Below are 22,923 nucleotides of genomic sequence, written 5' to 3'. Positions count from 1 at the left end.
GGCAAAGCATGCTTTCCTCAATATTATATTTTTTCACAAAATACTTGTTAAGTGTCTACATTGGGTTGGAGCAGGGGAGGAACATACTCTGCTGATTACCTGGCACTTGTGCAAGGCTCTGTACTGGAGCTGTTTGTCATCTATCTTTCTTGATCTTCCCACCAGCTCTTGAGTGAGGGTGGAACCTTTGTCTCAGTGGGATGAGCAAGTTTGCCTGGTGTTAGCAAGGGAAGGAACCAGAGCAGTGATTCTATCAATACTTACTCATTCTGGATCCAAATCCTTTCTTCTAATGACTGTACCATGCTGATCTAGGAACTAAAATGTTAATTGATAGCAAATAAAAGTAATTCCTTAAACAGCACTGAAAAGAAAAAAAATTTTTTTTAAATCTTCTCTAAAGGATTTTGATGTCAACCACTTTTTTATGTTTTAACTTGATAGGAAAACATGCTTTCAAATTTGAGTGTCCTTTTTACTCTCACCTCATCTCCTGCTGCCTGTTCAGTTTTTTACTTACCAGACTTAAGGGCTCATTGGAAAGTTTGTTTCTTCCTTGACTACCAGCACTGCTTTCATTCCAAAAGGGAAATGATCTCTTTCCTCTTCTAAGTTTTCACAACCCTTTGAGCTTTGTTATGTTGCTTCTTAAATTCTTTTCTCTCTCTCTCTCTCTCTCTCTCTATATATATATATAAATTTTCAGTCTGTCTTTCTCTCATTTTTTAATTGCTTGGGTTCAGGTCTTACTTCACCTGAAAAGCAGAGAACTCTCTAAGTTTTAAGTTCCTGAAGGTGGAGAACATGTCTTGCCCTTAGCAAAGGATCAGTTGTGTTGTTTGTTAGATGTTTGGGTATTTATAGATTGTGTGTGTGTGTGCCCATGCACGCACGCACACACATGCCCTCGGTCGTATCTCATTCTTTGTGACCCCGTGGACTGCAGCCTGTCAGTCTCCTTTGCCCATGAATTTTCTAGGGAAGAATACTGGAGTGGGTTGCCATTTCCTTCTCCAGGGGATCTTCCTGACCAAGGGATCGAACCCGCATCTCCTGCTTCTCCTGCAGTGGCAGGCAGATTCTTTACCACTGAGCCACCTCGGAAGCCTTTTATAGATTAGAATGTATTTACCTGGTTTTTCAGAATGTGTTATCTGATCCAGATTTCTTCTCTGTTTCAGAAACTATCAGTGTGGACCAGACGGTGACTCAGGTGTTCCGGCTAAGACCTTATCAAGATGTGTATGTGAATGTTGTAGACCCTAAGGTGTGTCTTTATTCTGGATTTGAATATCTTATGGGGAATGATTAATGCCCTTCCTCAACATTAGGTCTCTAAGGAAATCATGAGTTACTTAGGGCTTCCCTGGTGGCTCAGACAGTAAAGAACTCGCCTGTAAAGCAGGAGACCTGGGTTCAGTCTCTGCTTTGGCACGATCCACTGGAGAAAGGAATGGCTACCCACTCCAGTATTCTTGCCTGGAGAATTCCAGAGACAGAAGAGCTTGGTGGGCTACCGTCCATGGCGTTGCAAAGAATGAAACATGGTGGAGCAACTAACACACCAAGTATAGTGTTAGACTGTTAAATATGTGGTCATGCATAGGTCATTTAGATTATGGACAGAATGTACATTGTATTTAAAGTCCTCCTTTTTAAAAAGCTTGTCCTATAAAGATTCTGTACATATATGTATGTTTGTGAAGCTAAATACAAAATTTTCTATAAAAATACTAAAATTTCTTTCTGTGTTCTCATTTTACTTGGAGCAATGATGCTATAAAATTAAGAGGTAAAAATCATTGTCCAAAAGACATGATTGATATTATCTAGGGAAATAAAGCCCACAGCTCAGTGTCATGTTTGTGTACCAAAATCAAGACTAAAACACTGACTCTCTACTCTGGTATGCTTTACACTTGACCATTGTACAGTGGCTGTCATATCTGTTGGACACTTCCCTGTCCTCAAAAGCCTTCTCAGGCAGGATAAAATTCTATTTGTCGGGGTTCCGCTACTGAATGGGCTTCCCTTGTGGCTCAGCTGGTAAAGAATCTGCCTGCAATGCGGGAGACCTGGGTTCGATCCCTGGGCTGGGAAAATGCGTGGAGAAGGGAAGGCTACCTACCCACTCCAGAATTCTGGCCTGGAGAATTCCGTGAACTGTATAGTCCATGGGGTCACAAAGAGTCAGACACGGCTGAGTGACTTTCACTTTCACTTTCGCTACTGAATGGTCTTCAGTGGTTGTCTTTTTGTCAAAAAGTTTCATTGTGGTGAGTGAGCAGTATCTTACAACTGTAAGGCCTGGCAGAGTAATGCAGAGACATACATCTGATGATCCTTTTTTAGGATGTGACCCTTGACCTTGTGGAATTAACCTTTAAGGATCAATATATTGGCCGTGGGGATATGTGGCGACTAAAGAAAAGTTTGGTAAGATGTGATTTTTTTTTTTGTTTTAAAGTCTATTACTTTTTCTCTTATGTTAATAATCCATGCCACTGGGAAGATTTATATCTAGTCAGAAGAGTATAAAATCATTTGATTCCAGCATCACAGACAATTATTGTAGACATGTTGTCTGTCTCCTTCCATTCTCCTTCCATGTTTTTTTTAATGCTTTGTTTTGCTTGTTTATTGTCACAGAGTTTTACTCTGCATTTTTTGGTCTGAATGGGAAAGTATAATATGATGTTACATTTAAATGGGACTTTGATTTGCAAGTTTTCACCTGATTTCATTTGCTCCGCATGTCTCCTCCTGTGGATAGGCATTTATTACCCCGAATTTATATCTATGAAAACTGAGATAGAGGGGTTGAGTGAGTTCTCACGACAAGAAAGCCAGTAAACAGTTGACACTAGGCTGGAACCCAGATCTTGTTGCTTCCAGGTTAGGCTGCTTTTCACTTTCCCCTCCTCCCATTTTTCCTTGTTTATTTATTTTTAATTGGCATTTTCCACTGAACATGATCAGTTCATCAGAATTGCAGGCTGGTGCGGAAACTTCTCCTTTTGGACTCTTTGGCAATTATGGAACAGCAAATCCTAAGTAAAATGTCCACACTGTATATTTTTAGACAGCGATGTCTTTGCTTATTTTTTATTTGGTGGGAGAAGGTTCCATTTTCTAAAATGAGAAGTAGATGTTCTATGTGTAAATAATAGGTGCATAGTGAGCATCTATGACAAGTATACTACTGAAGCTGGCCCCTTACTATCCACCCAGTCTTTACTATTGTCTGTACCTGCCAAGCCCTTAAGAACCTACTGTTATGCCCGCTCCAGCAGGTTTCCCTGTGGGATAAATCTATTGCTCCCATGTTAATTGAATATCGGGTTGTTAGAAGAGATTAGAAAGCCAGGAGACTTTCTTTGTGACCTTTTATGGCCTCGATGTGTTGTTGAATCTCTCTCTGTCTCCACTTAGGTCAGCACATGTGCCTATATCACTCAGAAGGTGGAATTTGCAGGCATCAGGTAACTCCTTTGTCACTCTTGATTCATCAGCTTGTAAACAGGAGCGGGATCCAGTGCAGCAACTGTTTTACATGCAGCCTTTGAGGAGTGTGGATATCCGTATGAAAAAATACACAGTAGGTCCAGGAGCGAATAGATATGTTTGCTAGGCACACTTAAAGCCCATTGGAATGTCCAATTTGGGTGTTTTTCTGCTCAATCTGCCCAACTGCAGAGGATCTTCTGGAACCTTCTCTCTGACTTGAGCTCTGACTATGTGGTGACCAGTCTCAACACACATGTCCTGGTTGTGGAATTAGCACTGTTGGGCCCCACTTGTTCAGCACACGCTGTGTATCAGGCGTGTGCTAAGTATTTTTATATACAGTGCTTGTTCACTGTAGCCAATTTGAAAAACAGCATAAAGAAGCAAGAGGAGGGCTTCCCTGGTGGCTCAGTGGTAAAGAATCTGCCTACCAATGCAAGAGACACAGGTGTAATCCCTGGTCCGGAAAAATCCCACATGCCACCAAGCAACTAAGCCCATGCAACACGACTGCCAAGCCTGTGCTCTGGATCCCAGGAGCCGCAACTACTGAAGCCCACTCGTCATAGAGCCTGTGCTCGGCAACAAGAGAAGCCACTGCAATTAGAAGCCCACATGCCACAACCAGAGAGTAGCTCCTGCTTGATGCAACTAGAGAAAAGCCCATGCAGCGACAAAGACCCAGCATAGCCAAAAAAGAAGAAAAAGCAATAGCTTAATCTCACAACAATGACTGAAAAATAAACAAAAATGAGTAGTAAAAAAGATGCGGGGGCAGAAGATAACATATTACTTAATACTGACATGAAAATTTTTCGGTGAAGTGGCTTCCATTGGGACTTCCCTGGTAGTCCAGTAGTTAAGACTGTGCTCCCAGTGCAGGGGGCATAAGTTTGATCCTTGGTTGGGGAACTAAGATCCCCATGCTGCATGGCTTGTCCAAGAAAAGATGGCCTCCATTGAGTAGGGACCCCGTGCCTTTATACTTTCTGTCTACTTGTGATATTGCAGTGGATCTTGTTTTTGTTGAAACTCATTATCTCAAAGCTTGGATTAGCAGATTTGTTCATCAGTGCTTTTTAACGGTTTTTGTGACATGGACCCTTTTGAGATTTGACAAAGTGTACAGTTCTGTGCTTGGGAAAGATTACATCATTTAGAGGGTTTGTGGGTTCCCCAAAGCCCTTCCTCAGATTGAGAGGTTGTCTGTGGACCCCCAAATCAAGAGCTCCTATTGTACAAATTCAGTGTATGCTGAAAATTCTTTGTGTTGTGTTCGTGGCACTCTGGAAATCTGTAACTGACCAGGTCATTTGGGTCACAATGACAGAGCAGAGGGAGCTACCCTGAAGGCTCCTCCATTTCTTGGTTTATGTAGGACTCGTAATAATGCATGTGCATCTCCTTTCAGGGCACAGGCTGGTGAGCTGTGGGTCAAGAATGAGAAGGTCATGTGTGGTTATATCAGCGAAGATACCAGGGTGAGGTTGATACGATGCTTTTTTGGATTTGTTTCCCCATGTTTTGATGTCTGTAAGTCGTGAAATCAAAAACAAAACAGAAACTAGTAAAAACCTGATCTCATGATCAAGCTCGTGACCAAGCTACCATCTGCCCAACTGGAATAATACTGTAGTAAAGCAGGGACTGCTGAAATACTAGGGTTTTACAGTCTGATCTCTCTGGTTTGGGGGTGATCTTTGTTTTCTTTTGTTTAATATCAGACATAAGAAAGGAGTGTCTAGGGCACAGACTTCTGTGCCCATTAATACACAGCAAAAGTTAAGCTCAGTAGAAGATTGTGTTGGTAAACCCGGAGAAAGACCTTTGCCAAGGAATCTCCTCCTGTGACTCTGGTACAGTTGGGGAATTCTAAGCTGAGCACCCATGAGCGTTCCCCACGCTGGTGGGAATTAGGGCTCAGCAGTTGTGGCCCCAGGGCTCCAGAGCACAGGGTGCTTTCCCCACGCTGGCAGAAGCACCTGTCTGCTCTTCCGTGTTCCCACCCACAGCCTCCCTTGAGAGCAGTGGTTCTCAGCCCCAGGGTGATCATGCCTCCCTAGGGGTCTTTTCGCAGAGTCTGGAGACATCTTTGTTTGTCACAACTGGGGTTGTGTGGAGGATTTTGCTCAACCTGTTACGGCATGAAGCACAGCCCTCCAGAAAGAGAATCACCTGGTCCAAAAGGGCAGTAGTGTTGTGGGGGGGCTGTACCGGGCTCTGTGGGCGGGTCAGGGTCCCTGGCTTCCACTCAGTAAATGCCAGTAGCTCCCACCCCCGTCCCCACCCCCTGCAAGTCATAACCTCCAGAAATGTCACCAGCCACCACCAGATGTCCCCTGGGCAGCCAAGATAGTTGAGAACTTGGGGCAATTTTGAGAGATAACCACTCTGTCTCACAAAAAATTATTTTTGTAATTTGCTTATTTATATAGTGACGATACATATATGTTTTACCCTAAGCAGTGTATTACTCGTTTTGCTTACTTTTGAGTTTTATTAAAGAGGAATGAAAATGTATTCTCCCCCTTCCTCCCTCTCACTCTCTCTTTTAGCTGTCTTGTTTGTACTCACTATATCTTAAATCCCTGATTAGGAGTGTATTTGTTATGTCATAGGTTCTGCTCTGTAAGATAATGTCAAATTATCTTTCAAATTCTTCAGAACAATTTATACTCCTAGTACCCATATATAAAACCTCCTGTTTTTTACTTTCTCCAGTACCCAGTTTTAAAGTTTGAAAGTTTTTGCCACTCTAGTGGGCATGCATTGGTATTTTACAGTGATCTTTCCCCCAGTTTTATAGCAATTCACCTCTTTTTTTCTTTTTGTCTTGGCTACACTGCAAGGCATATAGTCTATAGTTTCCCCATCAGGGGTCGAGACCCATGCTCCTTGCAGTGGAAGGCTGGAGTCCTAATCACCGGATCGCCAGGGAGCTCCCTTAACCATTTTTAAATGTGCAGTTCAGTCGTGTTGAGTATATTCACATCATTCTGAAACAAATCTCCAGAACTTTTTCATTTTGTGGAACTGAAATTCTACCCATCATTGCTTTTTGATGCAATTATGTTTTTGTTTGTTGCAGGTGGTGTTCCGTTCTACGTCGGCTATGGTTTACATATTTATTCAGATGAGCTGTGAAATGTGGGATTTTGATATTTATGGTACTATTCCTAAGTGTGGGTTGTAATGCTAATGGGGAGGTTTCTGGTTTCCTTCAAATTGGTATCATTTACAGTAATCTCTGAATGTTCTCTGAAGATATGTCCTGAATCTTTAGAAATCCTCAAATGTTAAAAATAAATGTACATTTTATATATGCAGTGAATTGCATGAAATGTAGTAAAGCGTTAATGAAAAATCTGTCTTCTCAGATCTTCAATTATTCTATAGGTACAGAATCAAAAGTCATAGAGGTAGTGACTTTATGGCCAGGAACCAGCAGCTTCTTTGATAACTTTCATTTCATGTTCTATCACTCACAGAAATCACCAAGTTTGTCTCATTTTATGAGAATTACTGTAAGTCGAGTATGATAAAGCTGCCATAGGTGTGGATGCTATGCCCAACACACCAGCCTCATGTTTCAAGCAGTTCTAACTTGTGTTTAGCAAAACTACAAATTAATTTTTCATGTAGGTCATCAAGGGTTTGCTCAAGAACAGCAGAAACTGCAAATGATAATTTAGTGACTGCCCCGGGTCTACCAGATCACCTTCGAACAAACACGAAGCATCATACTATGAGAATACTTTAGATGGTTCTCTCATTTTGAAGAGACACTCTTTTTCAAGCATCAAAACTTTTTCAATCTTGTGTTTTACCTTGAACCCACAACCTCTTACTGAGTGAGGTAAATATTAAATTTGGCTCAATAGAAAGTCTAGGTCGAAACCACTCTTAGGATAGAGCAGTACCCACCTTCTCTTTGACTGGTCCTGTTCCTATTACTTTACTGAGGGAAGAAATTGTAAGCAAGAAATAAAGAGAATTCTCACCTTATTCCTATTGTTTCTTTTCAGGGGATCTGTATTTTGAGAAAGCTGTGAATGGTTTCCTTGCTGATCTCTTCACCAAGTGGAAGGTATGTTTCTTCTCATCACCAAGTCTTGCTGTATAAACATCATTCAGTGCACATTTTAAAAACAATTTCTATTAATCTGCATTTAATGGAGGCACCAGAGCTAAAGTCTGATTGATGAGACTGTAGATTTAAATTACCTTAATCACTTCAACATTGTGAAGTGTACTTGTGAGGAGCCCAGAGCTAACATCAAACTCAGTGGTAAGAGACTGAAAACTTTCCCCCTTAAGTTCAGGAACAAAATAAGGATGCTTGCTTTCACTACCAGTATTCACTGCAGATGGTGACTGCAGCCATGAAATTAAAAGATGCTCGCTCCTGGGAAGGAAAGCTATGACAAATCTAGACAGAGACATCACTTTGCTGACAGATATCAGTAGAGTCAAAGGTATGGTTTTTCCAGTAGTCATGTACAGATGTGAGAGTTGGGCTATGAAGAAGGCTGAGTGCCAAAGAATTGATGCTTTCAAATTGTGGTGTTGGAGAAGACTCTTGAGAGTCCCTTGGACAGCAAGGAGAGCAAACCAGTCAATCCTAAAGGAAATCAATCCTAAATATTCACTGGAAGGACTGATGCCGAAGCTGAAGCTCGAATACTTTGGCTATCTGATGTGAAGAACCAACTGATTGGAAAAGACCCTGATGCTGGGAAAGATTGAAGGCAAAAGGAGAAGTCGGCAGAGGATGAGATGGTTAGATAGCCGCACTGACTCAGTGGACATGATTCTGAGCAGACTCTGGGAAACAGTGAAGGACAGGGAAGCCTGGTGTGCTGCGGTCCATTGCGTCACAAAGAGTCAGACACGACTCAGGGACTGAACAACAACAGCAATCAGTGTTGTACTGGGAATTCTAGCCAGAGCCACTAGGCCAAGAAAAGAAAGAAAGAAAAAGAAGGCATCCATATTGGAAGAGAAGAAGTAAAACTATCTTTCCTCACAGGTGACATCCTCTATGTAGAAAACCGCCCCCCAAGTCCATTAAAAAAAAAACAACAGAGCTAATGAACAAATTTAGCAGAGTTGCAAAATCAGCACACAGATCATTTGTATTTCATCAACAATGAACAATCTGAACAGGAAATTAAAACAAGGAGTTAAAAATTTTAAAGAGAAATAAAAATTCCATTTACGAGAGCATCAGAGAAATAACGGAGAAGACAATGGCACCCCACTCCAGTACTCTTGCCTGGAAAAATCCCATGGATGGAGGAACCTGGTAGGCTGCAGTCCATGGGGTCACTAAGAGTCGGACATAACTGAGCGACTTCACTTTCACTTTTCACTTTCATGCATTGGAGAAGGAAATGGCAACCCCCTCTAGTGTTCTTGCCTGGAGAATCCCGGGGACGGGGGAGCCTGGTGGTCTGCCGTCTATGGGGCCGCACAGAGTCAGACACGACTGAAGCGACTTAGCAGCAGCAGAGAAATAAAACACTATGCAATAATTTACCCAAGAAGGTACAAGGTTTGTACACTAAAATCTACAGAACTTTGCTCAAGGAAAGACCCAAATCAGTGAAAAACATCTCATGTTCATAGATTAGAGGACTTAATATTGTTAAGATAGCAATACTACGCAAGGGCTTCCCTGGTGGCTCAGACGGTAAAGAATCGGACTACAGTGGAGAAGACATGAGTTTGATCCCCTGAGTCGGGAAGATCTCCTGGAGAAGGAAATGGCAACCTTCTGCAGTATTCTTTCCTGGGAAATCCCATGGACAGAGGAGCCTGGTGGGCTACCGTCCATGGGGTTGCACAGAGTTGGATACAACTGAGTGACTAAACAACCACCACTGCCCCCAGATGTTGTTATGAGTGTTTTACCTACATTATCCCACTGAATCCTCTTGTCAGTCTTACACAGATAGGGAAGGTACAGCTGAAAGAGGTTAGGTACCTTGCCTGGGATCAATAGCCTACGAAAGCAGAATAAGAATTCTAATCCTATTCCATCCTTTCCCCCAGTGCTCTCCTGGGATTGTAACCCCCAGGCCATCCTGTCTGTGTTTCTATAATCCTGAGCCATGTCAGCCCCATTGTACATCACCTCCTCCGTCATACATGGGTTGAGAAGCTCGCATGCCCACGCCAGCCCGCTGTCAGGCATTTTTCCTGTCTAAAACTTGCACCCCAATCAGATGAGTTTGAAGCTGCATTTGGAGTGCTAGATGTCCAATAAATGAGTTGGTGGCTAGTGAAAGTGTGCCCTTGGTCCTGTGGCTTGTATTTTAGGAGTTTCTGTCTACCTGAGAGATAGCTGTGAAGAATGTAAGGTGATGTGTGATATGCGTTACGTTGTCTTCCTTATATGATGACTGCTGAATTGTGCAATCGGTAGGCTGAGTTCGAGTCTAGGTTGGTTAGTGTGGGTTTCTGTTTTCAAAGACCAGGAGGAACTGATACTGAGCTTGCTGACTCCCTGGTGCAGGCCAAATTTCATGCCATCTGTAAACACCCTACTTCTAGAACATTGAACTCCCGACTGCATGGAAATGTTTATTCTCACTCATCCCCATCCCAGTCCAAAGGTAATTCTCTGCCTTAATTTCAACCCCTGCGTCTCAAGCAGCATCCAGTCCCCGTCCTGTGACCCTGGAAGTAGGTGGGAGTGTCTGATTCTGGCATCCCACTACCCTAGGTTCTGTTCTTCTCTAAACCACAGTCCTGAAAAGGTTAAAAAACACCAGGTATAAATACCAGGATCCTCTGACAGTGGGCTGGTCTGTTCACACCACAGCAAGGAGACAGCACCCCCACCTTATTGATGATTTGCAGTTTTTTGTTTGTCTGTTTGTTTTGGCAGCACTGTGTAGCATGCAGGACCTTAGTTCCACAATCAGGGATGGAAGCCATGCCCCCTGCAGTGGAAGCGTGGAGTCTTAACCACTGGACCACCGGGGAAATCCAGTGATTTGCAGTGACTTCAGATAACTTGCCCAAGGTCATGTAGTGGACAGTTTCAGAGCCACGAGTCAGCCTAGCAATCTGTCCGCTGTATTATGCAGCCTACAGTTATAGGAGGTCACCCAATACCTGAGCCTCCAAGCCTTCCAGAGCTGAGACTGCTATGTTCACACAGGCTGCTTCATGGTGAAGTAAATGGATTAAACTTGAGCCCTCTTTTTATCTATTCATGCCTAGGAGAAGAACTGCAGTCATGAAGTGACAGTGGTCCTGTTTTCTAGGACTTTTTATGATGCAAAATCTCTTGGTGAGTAACTCTTTCTCTTACAAAGTTATATTTTTTTTAAACTTTTTATTTTGTATTGGGGTATAGCTAATTAACAATGTTGTGATAGTTTCAACTGAACAGTGAAGGGACTCAGCCATACATATACATGTATCCATTCTTTCCCCAAATCCCCTCCTATCCATGTTGCTACATGACATTTAGCAGAGTTCCTTGTGCTACATAGTAGGTCCTTGTGGGTTATCCATTTCAAGTATAGCAGGGTGTACATGTCCATCCCAACCTCTAACTGTTCCTAAAGTTGTTTTTTTATTAAGCTTTCCACACATCCATCCTGATTCACTCTGTATCATTTTTTCTCTCCTGCTCCATCTCTCCCAATTTTTCTGTTAAAAGATAGGATGGAGGAGAAAATGACTCAGTCCATTAGTCAATGCAAGAAGTCTCTGGGCTGTGATCCATCTTAAAACCAAGCTAGTTTTGCACAGTCGCAGTATTGTAGCCCGTGAGGTTTATTTATCCGAGGCGCCATTATTGCTAATTGAAAACTTTTCCCAACTTATTAGAAATATAGTTATCTTTTGTGTGTGTTTGTGTGATGTAGATCTTCAATCCAGAAGGGGGAGCAGAGAAGCTGAATTTCTCTCTTCAATCTGATCTGCGTATGTTGTTTTCTCTATTTCAGATGAATTTCCTGAAATAAACCGAGCCTCAATTAGGCAGGATCACAAGGGGCGATTCTATGAAGACTTTTACAAGTATGTTTGGGTGCTTTGCCTTTTTTGCCTTTTTTTCTCCTTGGTTGTTTCTTATCTGACTTAAAAAATTACCCTTTTGACTTTGGAATAATTTTAGGCTTGCAGAGAAGTAGCAAAGCTAGCACAGAGAGCTCCATATACCCTTTACACAGTTGCCTCTGAACATTTCCTCACCAAGGTGCATCTTCTAGAACTCGGAGATGAGTGCTGGTGTGTGCTCAATCGCTTCAGTCTTGTCTGACTCTTTTGCGACCCCATGTACTGTAGCCCACCAGGCTCCTCCGTCCATGGGATTCTCTAGAAAGAGGACTGGAGTGGGTTGCCATTTCCTTCTGCAGGGGACCTTCTCAACCCAGGGATCGAACCCCCATCTCCTGCTTGGCAGGTGGATTCTTTACCACTGAGCTACCTGGGAAGCCCCACACTGGTACATTGCTATGAACTAGATCTCAGACTTTTCTCAGAGTTCATCATAAGTTTCCACTTATGCACCTTTTTTTATTCCAGGATCCAGTTTAGGATATCACATTGCTTTTGAACTTCCCAAACTTTTTATTGTGAAAAATTTCAAATTCTTGCAGAAAAGAAGAATGAACTAAATATAATGAACCCATACCCCTAGTTCCTGGATTAAACAGTTAATATCATTCCATGTTTGCTTCACCTGTGTTTTTTTGTGTGTGTGTGTGTGTGTTAAATTTTACTTTAGAGCAAATGACAGATACTAAAGCATTTTGTTCCTAAAAAATAAGGGGACTTTCCGATGATGATGTGTCCCTGTAGGTTTAGGAATTGCAACAAATGCCCCACTCCAATGAGGAGTATTGACCATAGTCTGTGGAGGGGAGTACAAAACACGTGTTAGGGGAGGGAATACGTGGGAAGTCTCTACATCCTCCTCTCAAGTCTGCTGTTTTTTAGAGTGTTTTAATTGTCGCTGGCTGTGCTGAGTCTTTGTGCTGTATTCAGTCTTTCTCTAGTTGTATCCCGTGGGGGCGACTCTTTTTCGTGGCAGCAGGCTTCGTTGCCCAGCAGCATAGGGAGTTTTCTCGGACCAGGGATCAAACCCTTGTCCCCTGCGTTGGCAGGTGGATTCTTAACCACTGAACCATTAGAGGGGTCCAGTCTGCTCATGTCTGTTAAACACATTTGACTTCATCATGTATGGTTGTATGGTCAATGACCCCAGCTCCAGGAGTCCCTTCTCCCCTTTCCGTGAAACCCTGTAAGGGACCTGACGTCCCATGTGTCATCGCTGCTTAGTCCCCACCTCGCGATGGTGCTCCTTTCAGGGTGGTGGTGCAGAACGAGAGGAGGGAAGAGTGGACCTCACTCCTCGTGACCATCAAAAAGCTCTTCATCCAGTACCCAGTGCTGGTGCGACTGGAACAGGCAGGTACTGCATTTAACGTGCCGGGAGGCGTGGTGGGAGAGGGGTGTCGGGTGGAGGCTGGGGGACGCAGAGGTTCCTGCTTGCCTCCCTTCCAGCGCGGAGTGTGGCTTCTGCTTCTGGCCAGGTGTCTGTTTCGGGTTGGGGGTCCCGCTGGTCATTGCGCATGCAGTAAGTTCAGTCATGTCCCTTCTGCAGGGTGGGGGCCCTGCGGAGCCAGGCACCTTCTGCTTGTTCCTTGCGAGTCCACCTTTCATGAGATGATGTTCCTTCTCTGTGTCTTTTGCTTCAGAGGGCTTTCCTCAAGGAGACAATTCTACCTCAGCACAAGGAAATTACCTAGAGGCCATCAACCTGTCCTTCAACGGTGAGTAAGGGTGCCAGCCACAGTCTGTGGGCATTTCGCTGACCACGTGACCATGAACCTCTCTTTATTGATGTGCAGAGACCCAGGCTGAGCTGGTGATGCCCCCAGCTACCTAACCCCCAGGTTAACTGAAAGCAGTAACTTTATAAACTATATATTCATGTATTTGGCTCCTTTGGCTCGTAGTTGCAGCATACAGGATCTTCATTGCATCACGCAGGATCTTTTGTGGCGGTGCTTAGTTGCTCCATGGCCTCTGGGATATTAGTTCCCCCACCAGGGATCGAACCCATGTCCCCTGCATTGAAAGGCCAGTTCTTAACCACTGGACTGCCAGGGAAGTCCTGATTAGATGGATTTAATGGCCACCATGTAGGTCCTGGGGCTTCTGTTGGCAGTTGACTTGCTTGTCTCACACTGACCCAAGGGTGAAGAGCTGTAGGCAATTCTCCTTGGGTCGTTTATTTTCCTAAAAACTGTGTTCTTACTATTTTCTACTCCATCCCTTAACTGCTTCTAGGTAATTTTTTTTATATCTGCTTTTTTTAAAAAAATCACAGAAGGAACCCATGTTCCTAGAATTCAAATACTAGAAAAGTACTTCAAGTAAAATAAAAATATCCCCTCTGCCTCCACTGTCAGATCCTTCCCAAAGAGGAACCGTTGTTAATAGCATGATGTATAGCAGAAGAGCTCAGCCATACATATACATTCTCCCCCAAACTCCCCGCCCATCCAGGCTGCCATGTAACATTTAGCAGAGAATACTGTCTTAATTAATATTTGGTTCTTCTAAGTTGCAATACAGATCCATTTATGGATGGTTTAAATTAACCACATGAAATTTGGGCATGGTGTCTCAGACAGTAAAGAATCTGCCTGCAATGCAGGGGACATGGGTTCTATCCCTGGGTCAGAAAGAGCCCCTGGAGGAGAAAATGGCAACCCACTCCAGTATTCTTATCTGGGAAACCCCATGGACAGAGGAACCTGGCGGGCTATGGTCCATGGGGTCATAAAGCGTTGGACACGACTGAGCGACTAACACTTTCACTTCTCACACAAGGCTGCACAGACGAGGTATACACCCTTGAAGAGGGGGATTAACAAAGGTGACAGGACATTGAAGGGGAAGGACAGTCGTGACTTCAGGCCAGGAGGTGGCAGTCGTTCTGATAGGGACATGGACATGGACGAAGCAGGTCCGAGAGCACAGGAACGCTTGCCATTGGCTGGTTTCTGAGACGCTGTAGCATCTTCATGGGAGGACTTTTTGCTCTGTTTCAAGTGTTTGACAAGCACTATATCAACCGCAACTTTGACCGAACCGGGCAGATGTCGGTGGTGATCACACCCGGGGTGGGCGTGTTCGAAGTGGACCGGCTGCTCATGATCCTGACCAAGCAGCGGATGATAGATAACGGTAATGCTCCCGGGGCGCTGCCCTGCGTCCTGTGTTTATAGCCTGGCTTAGCCTTAGGGCTCTGAGTATCGGGACTGGGGACCTGAGTAACCTCAGGTGACAAAAAGAGTTCCATGGTCAGTCAGCTTGGGAACGCAGTCAGGCACAGTTCCTCATCGCCAGGTGACGGTGTCAGAGTGTCTTGTTTGCCTCTAAAGGACAGAACTGGCACTCTGAGTCTCCCAAACACACTTGACGCTGGAGAACGACTTTGGGGGTTGTTTCCAGGATCCAATGCCTATCGGCCCGTCCTGGGGAGCGCCACAGCATCGCCTGGTACTCCCTCCGTGATGTCCCCAACCTGCGCCCCTCCCCCAGCTGGATTTGTGTTCCAACAGCAAGGCACAGTTGGGAACATGAGTCCCGATGGCCAGTAAAGAGACTCTGAACTGATGGAATTGTTTTGCTTTTTACTGAGCTGGCAGGGTTCCCTTTCCTCTCTGGCCTTGAAACTGTGCTCATGGCTACATGGTGGTCTACTTGACAGATCACGACCCGCAAGGCAGTCAGAGGCGGATTGTCAAGCGCTGATTAGTGGCAGGTGCAGTGGGACTTGGTGAAGGTTAGAAAGATGGAATGCACCTATTTCCTTCTTACCTGCCTTGGGCAGCGCTGATAAGTCAGCTGTGTCTCGAACCCTGACCCCACTTAAATCACACGCACCTCCCAACTCTCCCTTTTGTTCCTTAGGAATCGGTGTGGACCTGGTGTGCATGGGGGAGCAGCCGCTGCACGCAGTCCCGTTGTTCAAGGTGATTGATTTCGCCCTGCTTGCTAAAAGCCAGGCTCCAGTGCAGGGTGGTCTGGAATAGTTAGAATCGGAGAAGCTGGGCGGCCCCGGGTCCCACCTGCTTCCCAGCTCACCTGGTCCATGCTCTGTTCCCTTTCAGCTGCACAATCGGAGTGCCCCTCATGACTCCCGTCTGGGCGATGACTACAACATCCCTCACTGGATAAACCACAGGTGAGCGAGAGCAGATTCACCGTAGGTGATCAGGGATTCTGTTAGCTCCCTTGCCAGTTTTTCTTCAAGCCTGTTGAGCTCTTAATATAAAATCTTTTGTCAAGAAAGTGTGGAAACTTAAGTTGTAACATTTGCTTCAAACCTGTCTACATGCAAAGCCATGGCCATGACATAATTACAGTCTGTGGTGAAAAGCATAAGACCAAGTTTGAAGGACTTCTTTCCATACCAGTTCCCAACTCCTACAGGCCACAGATGACTGATGCTGGGCCTGGGCCCCTCTGTTTGTAGGAAGCTCCCTGGGCCTCCTCTTCACTGAGACCAGGCCTCAGTGTTCCTGCTGATTTCAGCTCAAGGAGGGGGTTCTAAACCACACATGAGACAATTTACGGGGAAAAGGAATAGAACAATAATTTAAAACGTAATCAATGTTTCCTAGTAATTACAAAGGAAAGTTAGAATTGGAAAGATCAGAGAGGCCTGAGTGAGCATTCCTAGGAGGGCTGATCAATGGCTGGGATTCCAACTGTGTCTGGAGGTTTAGAATGAAAGGGGTTTGAGGACTTCTCTGGTGGTTTGGTGGTTCAGACTCTGCACTTCCACTGCACGGAGCATGGGTTTGATCCTTGGTAGGGGAAGTAAGGTCCTGCATGCTGTGTGGCACCGTCAAAAATTTCTTTTTAATTAAAAATAAAATGAAAGGGGTTTAGATGATTGACCCTGTCTGTTTCTTTCACAGTTTCTACACATCCAAAAGCCAGCTCTTTTGTAATAGTTTCACTCCACGAATTAAACTGGCAGGAAAGAAGGTAGGTTTCACTGACCAGGAGAGCCTTTGGGGACTGTCACTGATATTGTTATTTTGGCCCTAAGTTACCCCCTGTTTCCCAGTGGTCATGAATAGCAATTGAGAAATTCATTTTAAGATTTTATAGTCTTCTGCATTAAATAAATAAACACCAGGGCAAATTCCAGGAGTGATTAACTATCTGTTTAACTTTACAGCCCACCTCTGAGAAAGCAAAAAACGGCCGTGATACATGTGAGTATTTTTTTTCCTTCTTTCATCACTTTTAGGAAGAGTCAGCTGACCCATGGCAACAGGTTTTTGTGAGGTTGCATAAAAAGTTCACGGCCAAGTTTGGGACCTGAATTCCCCTTGTGTGACCTTTGGAAGGTCCCTTGATGACTGCATATGTTTTTGTCCTATTACCCACTGCAAACTGGATGATAACAAAACTTTGTTGTTTTTTTTTTTTTTCCCAAAATCTTGTGTTTGTTTTCCATAGGTTGGTTGTAGGAATCGGGTGAAAAGTTTTAAAGGACTAAATATATACATTAAGGTGCTACTTTTTATGATTGCTTTTTTATTCTTTTAATTGGAGTATAATTGCTTCACAATGCCTTGTTAGTTCCTGCTGTACAACAGTGTTAGTCAGCTACGTGCATACATATATCCCTTTCCTCTTGAGCCTCCCTCCCACCCAACCCCCACATCCCACTAAAATGCTGTTTTTTAACAATGGTATCACAGAAGGAAATGGTGCCATCATCTGGCCTTTACTTAGTGCTTGTAAATAGTAATTTCTCTATCATTTTGATGCAAAAATCATTTCATCTCTGCAACCTGATCATGGGTTATTATCTCATTTTTTTCCATGGGAAGATGCTGATGATGACCTATACCTTGCAGATTTTGATGAAGACCATCCGAAGGCCTCTTGTTGAAGTGTGTTTTGATGACAGTTGATATTATTCATGTGTTTCAGCTCTCGGGACCCCCAAAGAATCCGAGAACGCCCTTCCCATCCAGGTGGATTATGATGCTTATGATGCACAAGTCTTCAGGCTCCCGGGTCCCTCCCGGGCTCAGCGCCTCGCCACCTGCAGGTTCTCTGCCAGATGTGCTTTGGGGTGGATGTAGAAACTAATTAGGAGAACGTGAGGCCCCAGAGGGACCTACATGAGAGCAACCTTGAAAATATCTTAAATTAAAATTAGACAAATGGAAGCCATAGTATATACATCGTTAGGGAGTCTGTTTTCCCGTTCTCTGCCCTAGCTGTTTGGTTAGCTATGTTTCTTATGATAAAGTGTCCCCAAATAAGGAGAGCATCCTGCTTTTTCCAACCAAGAGGAACAATTGAATTCTAGAATCTTCATTTCACTGAGCAGCCACTAATAGATAAAGTGAAAGTGTGTTAGTTACTCAGTTGTGTCCAACTCTTTGCAACCCCATGGGCTGTAGCCCACCAGGGTCCTCTGTCCGTGGAGTTCTCCAGGCAAGAATCATGGAGTGGGTAGCCATTCCCTTCTCCAGGGGATCTTCCCAACCCAGGGATCAAACCCAGGTCTCTTGCATTGCAGGCAGATTCTTTATCGTCTGAGCCACCAAGTTAGATAGATCAATAGATCGATCCTAGTGTCCAGAGTTTCTTTTAGGTTTATTATTCCCAGAGGGCAAGATACTTTTCTTTCTTTAACTCTTGTGTTTGAAATTTGCTCCCTGGTATTTGGGTCACACAGTAGTTTTCCATTGTGCTGTGTTTAGATTTACCAACATACTCATTTCTGGGTCTAGTGTAAGAAAGCCATCCCAGATCCAAGATGTGTATTTTGTATTTTCTTCTAATTCTTTTAGTCTTGGTTTTTGTTTGTCTGTCTGTTTTTGACCGCACATTGTGGCATGCGATTCCCAAACCAGGGATCAAACAACACACCTCCCTGCAATGGAAACTTGAAGCCCTTAGCCCTAGACCACCAGGGAAGTCCCTATAGTCTTAGTTTTTGTGCTCAGTGATTTGTGTAGAATTTTTTTTAGAATGTGGGAAGTAGAGTTCTAGCTTTTTTTTTTTTTTCCCCCTCGTTGACCAAGCATCACCAGTCTATTTTCTGCATTTCTTAGTATGGAAAGTGTACTGTAACTTAGTACCACTGGCTAGAAAAACCTCCCGTCTCTTTACATCATGACAGGCGGGCTCATCGTGGCCACGTGCTTCTGTCCATTCCCCTCATCCCATCCTGATGTCTGGTCCTGAGAGTGCTTAGAGCGCCGAGTAAGTGCTGTTAGCAGCAGCTCCCTGCACATGGATGCTGCCCAAGGGCTTGGTGGTGCTTTTCTTCTGAGCATCTAAGAACATTTTCCAGGTCCAAGATGCTTGGTTTTCTTTCTTCTGACCAAAGATGGCAAGACCTGGTGTCTCAGAGACTCAGATTGTGTTTCCTGGGGGCATAGACCGTGCCCTAATCGGTGCTCTGTCCCTCCACTGGGCGGAGCATATGCTGGTGCTCAAATATTTATTGTTGAAATAATGAAATGTGCAGTCTGCCCTTGAGATCTATCTTCAGGTTCCATTTAAGCTCACTTTAAAACTCTTCCAGGCGGAGAGAGAATAGCTTTGATACTACAGGGGCAGCCCTGTGGGCAGTTGCTGACTCTTTCATTCTGAATTTTTGCTTCCATTGGACTTCTCTCCTTCTGATCCTTCTTCCTGCCACTTCCAGAGGCTCCCCCCTCAGGGAATTTCATGTTTTAATAAGGGCATACTGGTGGTTTTTTTTCATTTTTATTAAGGAAACATTCAGAGACTAGCGAAATGAACAGTTATCAGCATGTTGTCAATCTTGTTTTATCACTTCTCCCACATTTGAAATTTCACTGGAGTATTCTAAAACAGATCTCAGATACCCTTTTTTTTTTTTTTTAACATGTAAATATTTCGGTGTGTGTCTCTAACAAATAAGAATTAAAAAAACAAAAAACAAAACCCAACATGATCATAGTACCTGTGTTCCTGGTAACAAAATTCACACTAATTGCTAATATCCTCTGATAGCCAGTCCCTCTCCAGACTTCCTAATTGTCTCAAAAATGCAGTTTTTACGGTTAGTTTGCTTGAGTTGGGATCTGAAGAAGACGCACATGTGGCATTTCATCTTGTGTCCTTTCTGTGACTGTAGAGTGTCTTGCTTTTTCTTCCTCTGACTCTTTGTTTCCTTGATTATGTTTAACTTGCCCTGTCATCTCTGAGTCTCCTGTAAACTGGCAATTGTCTCTGGAGGCCCAGTGAGATTTAGATTCAATTTCTGATGCCAGGAGACGTCTCAGGTGGTGCTGTGTGCTTCCTCCTGGATGACCTCAAGTCAGAACTCCATTCCCCGTGACGCGAGCTTGATGGTGGGATGAGGTGGGGTCAGACTGAGGGATCGCTTCTATAACGCTGTGATCCCAGGACTCCGGCCAGGGGAGGACTGTCCGTCATCTCCCCTGTTTCTTCCCAGAGCTGCTCTGGGCAGAGTACCTCCTGCATCACCTCCCACCCAGAGATCCCACGGGGGTTATCATTACTGGTCTTCCATGTAGCCTGGGCTGGAGACAGTGACTTGGTCTCTCGCCTGCCAGGTCTGTGCGAGAGCGGGAGAGTCACAGCCGGAAGAGCGCCAGCTCCTGTGACGTTTCGTCCAGTCCTTCGCTGCCCGGCCGGACGCTGCCCACGGAGGAGGTGAGGAGCCAGGCTTCCGACGACAGCTCGCTGGGCAGGAGCGCCAACATCCTGGTGATCCCTCACCCCCACCTGCACCAGTACGAAGTCAGCAGCTCCCTGGGCTACACCAGCACTCGAGGTCAGAGGGCAGGGCTGGGCAGCCGTTTTGCTCTTTTGTTTCTTTATTTATTTGGCTGCATCAGGTGTTAGTGACAGCACTCAGGCACTTCAGTCTTCGTTGTTCGGATCTTTTTTAGTTGTGGCATGTGTGGTCTAGGTCTCTGACCCGGGATCGGGTCCAGGCCCCCTGCATTGGGAGCACAGAGTCTTAGCCACTGGACCACCAGGGAAGTCCCTGGACCCACTTTCTAACCTGGGTGTTTGCTTAGTGGGCATGGGACACTCACCAGGGCATCTGCTTGTAGGTTTCAGCTCTTTGATTCACTCATGTTAGGGACCTGTCTGCCATTGGGTGGGACAGGTTGGGTCTAAATAGCATGCCGTCTCCATGCCTGGTCAAGGCTGGATGCACTCATTTCCTCATTTTTTTCCTCCCATGAATTTATTATTGTTGTTTTAAACACAGTCACACTGATTGCTTATTCATGTTCCAGGCCTCTGCATCTGTGGGAGGGGGTTTCTGTCTACCCAGTCACCTAGGGCCTGGGGTTCCTTCTATCCTGGGATGCCATGGTCATCAACACAGGTCTCCAGAGTTTCCACAGCAGGGGAGAGGAGGATGGAGATCGTGAATGGAGATGTCAGTGGTCCAGGCCTTCAGGTGGAGCAGGTCGCGTCCGCCTGTGCTCTGCTGACTGGAGCTCTGTTATGCGGCCCCAGTGCAAAGGGGCTGGAAACTGCCCTCTCCTTGTGAGCCTCAGAGGAAAATCAAACGGGCCTAGTGAACTAAACACACTGGCTGTCTCTGCCAGGGTCTGCCCTTCTGGTCACCAAACACCTACATGTATTGTTCCTCCTGTATACAGAACACACCCACCCCAGAGGAGACAGCTCCATGGCGTCATTGCATCCAGCTCAGAGTCTGGGGTATCCAGGCAATGTGTGGTCCTCCCCGTCGGCTTTGGGTGTGGCTTCACTAGGCTAGTAATTTAGGGACCAGAACCTCCTTCTCTTAAGTGTTTAAAAAGTAAACAAACCCAGTATTTCATTTCTTTATAATTTGGTCACTTCACTCATCTCCCTCGTTCCCGAACACGTACACCCTCCAAGGTCCTTGTCAGCCTCGGAGGACCTCCTGCCTAGTCCTGCTTTCCCTGTGACCCTGTGCTTTCTCTCTGTGCTCCCCCCTTGTCCCCGTGGTAACTGGCAGACGTCCTGGAGAACATGATGGAGCCACCACAGCGGGATTCCAGCGCACCGGGCCGGTTCCACGTGGGCAGCGCAGAGTCCATGCTGCACGTCCGCCCCGGGGGGTACACGCCCCAGCGGGCACTGATTAACCCCTTTGCACCCTCGCGGATGCCCATGAAGCTCACGTCCAACAGGAGGCGCTGGATGCACACTTTCCCTGTGGGTACGTTTTTCCCGGGAAAGAGCCCGAACCCGGAAATCCTAGTCCTGGCCCTCAGCACTCGTCCCTGCTCGGCCTCAGTCAGAGATGCCATCCTTCTCTGCACCTGGAGGCTGGGACAGCCGCGTGTGTTCTTCTGACTTTCGTTAAGCCTCCTGGGAGGAGCCCTGCCTTCTGTGCTGTTGTCTTTCTCTGCTGCATCTCACTTGATGTGTGTGAAACAAAGGCTCCCACAATTTTCTTTCTTTTATTATTTTTGGCTGTGTTGGGTCTTCATCGCTATGTGCAGGCTTTCTCTAGTTGTGGTGAGTGGGGGCTACTCTCTAGTTGCAGTGTGTGGGCTTCTCATTTTGGTGAATTAGTCTTGGGGTCAGTAGTTGTGGCATGCAGGTTTAGTTGCTCCAAGGCATGTGGGATCTTCCCAGACCAGGGATTGAACCTGTGTCCCCTGCACTGGCAGGCGGATTCTTATCCACTGCACCACCAGGGAAGTCCCCTGCAATATTCTTAGGCTGAGGCCTCATAGGAGGACAAGCCTTGCTCAGAGAAGGCGACGTCCTGTCTGGGAGCCAGAGGGTTTGAGGACATGATGTTCCTGTGTGCTGTAGTTGCCTTTCAGCCTCTCCAGCGCCCATGTCCTAGCAGCAAGAAGAGAGACAGTGTGAGTTAGAGTGCGCGACTCTGGCTTCTGGGGGGACAATGAGTCAGTGGGTCTCTGTCTGGGATAGGACCGTCTGGAGAGGCCATTCAGATCCATCATCAGACCCGACAGAACATGGCAGAGCTGCAGGGCAGCGGACAGAGGGACCTGACCCACTCCTCCGCGGAGCTGCTGGAGCTGGCATACCACGAGGCCGCCGGCAGGTGAGGCTGGGCCTGGGGCTCTGGGAGGTGCTGTGAGAATGCCGAGGTGATGGCGGAACGGGCTGCCCATGACATGTCACGTCCGGGAGACTCGGGGACATGGTGGGGGTGCAGCATCCCTTTGTCAGTCCCCTTCACTGGGCCCGCTGGACACAGACAGCCTGAGGTGTTTTTGCCAGAGATGTTCCCCAGGCTCTGCTTTAGCTTCTTCTTTTATTCAAAACACACTTTGTCAACCGCAGACATGAGTTACTTCTGATCCTCAGTCAAGGCTGAAAATGAATTCCAGGGCAGGTGGTTCCTGCTGTGTGTTCTGG

At 45.5% G+C, this 22,923-nt stretch overlaps 1 protein-coding gene and 1 pseudogene across 9 annotated transcripts in view; both read left to right on the top strand.

Moving 5' to 3' along the window:
* DEPDC5 (DEP domain containing 5, GATOR1 subcomplex subunit) overlaps positions 1 to 22,923 on the top strand; it is a 70,554-nt gene that overhangs the window by 6,396 nt on the left and 41,235 nt on the right. For 8 of the 9 annotated variants that reach the window (XM_061141476.1, XM_061141475.1, XM_061141479.1 and 5 more), the window contains exons 5-23: positions 1,182 to 1,267; positions 2,353 to 2,436; positions 3,433 to 3,482; positions 4,919 to 4,988; positions 6,596 to 6,674; positions 7,533 to 7,594; positions 10,738 to 10,807; positions 11,472 to 11,544; positions 12,837 to 12,940; positions 13,227 to 13,301; positions 14,590 to 14,724; positions 15,454 to 15,515; positions 15,654 to 15,727; positions 16,467 to 16,536; positions 16,733 to 16,769; positions 17,497 to 17,617; positions 20,130 to 20,350; positions 21,542 to 21,745; positions 22,471 to 22,606. In XM_061141476.1, the coding sequence (XP_060997459.1) occupies positions 1,182 to 1,267; positions 2,353 to 2,436; positions 3,433 to 3,482; positions 4,919 to 4,988; positions 6,596 to 6,674; positions 7,533 to 7,594; positions 10,738 to 10,807; positions 11,472 to 11,544; positions 12,837 to 12,940; positions 13,227 to 13,301; positions 14,590 to 14,724; positions 15,454 to 15,515; positions 15,654 to 15,727; positions 16,467 to 16,536; positions 16,733 to 16,769; positions 17,497 to 17,617; positions 20,130 to 20,350; positions 21,542 to 21,745; positions 22,471 to 22,606 (1,813 nt within the window). Of the gene's footprint in view, positions 1 to 1,181; positions 1,268 to 2,352; positions 2,437 to 3,432; positions 3,483 to 4,918; positions 4,989 to 6,595; positions 6,675 to 7,532; positions 7,595 to 9,981; positions 10,125 to 10,737; positions 10,808 to 11,471; positions 11,545 to 12,836; positions 12,941 to 13,226; positions 13,302 to 14,589; positions 14,725 to 15,453; positions 15,516 to 15,653; positions 15,728 to 16,466; positions 16,537 to 16,732; positions 16,770 to 17,496; positions 17,618 to 20,129; positions 20,351 to 21,541; positions 21,746 to 22,470; positions 22,607 to 22,923 lie in introns of those variants that run through there. The other variant, XM_061141480.1, reaches the window with a different exon arrangement.
* Positions 11,263 to 11,394, top strand: LOC133058011 (U4 spliceosomal RNA; annotated as a pseudogene).

This window comes from Dama dama, chromosome 5 (genome assembly GCF_033118175.1).
Source record: "Dama dama isolate Ldn47 chromosome 5, ASM3311817v1, whole genome shotgun sequence".
NCBI lineage: Eukaryota > Metazoa > Chordata > Mammalia > Artiodactyla > Cervidae > Dama > Dama dama.
This window is presented reverse-complemented; position numbering and strand designations above follow the sequence as displayed.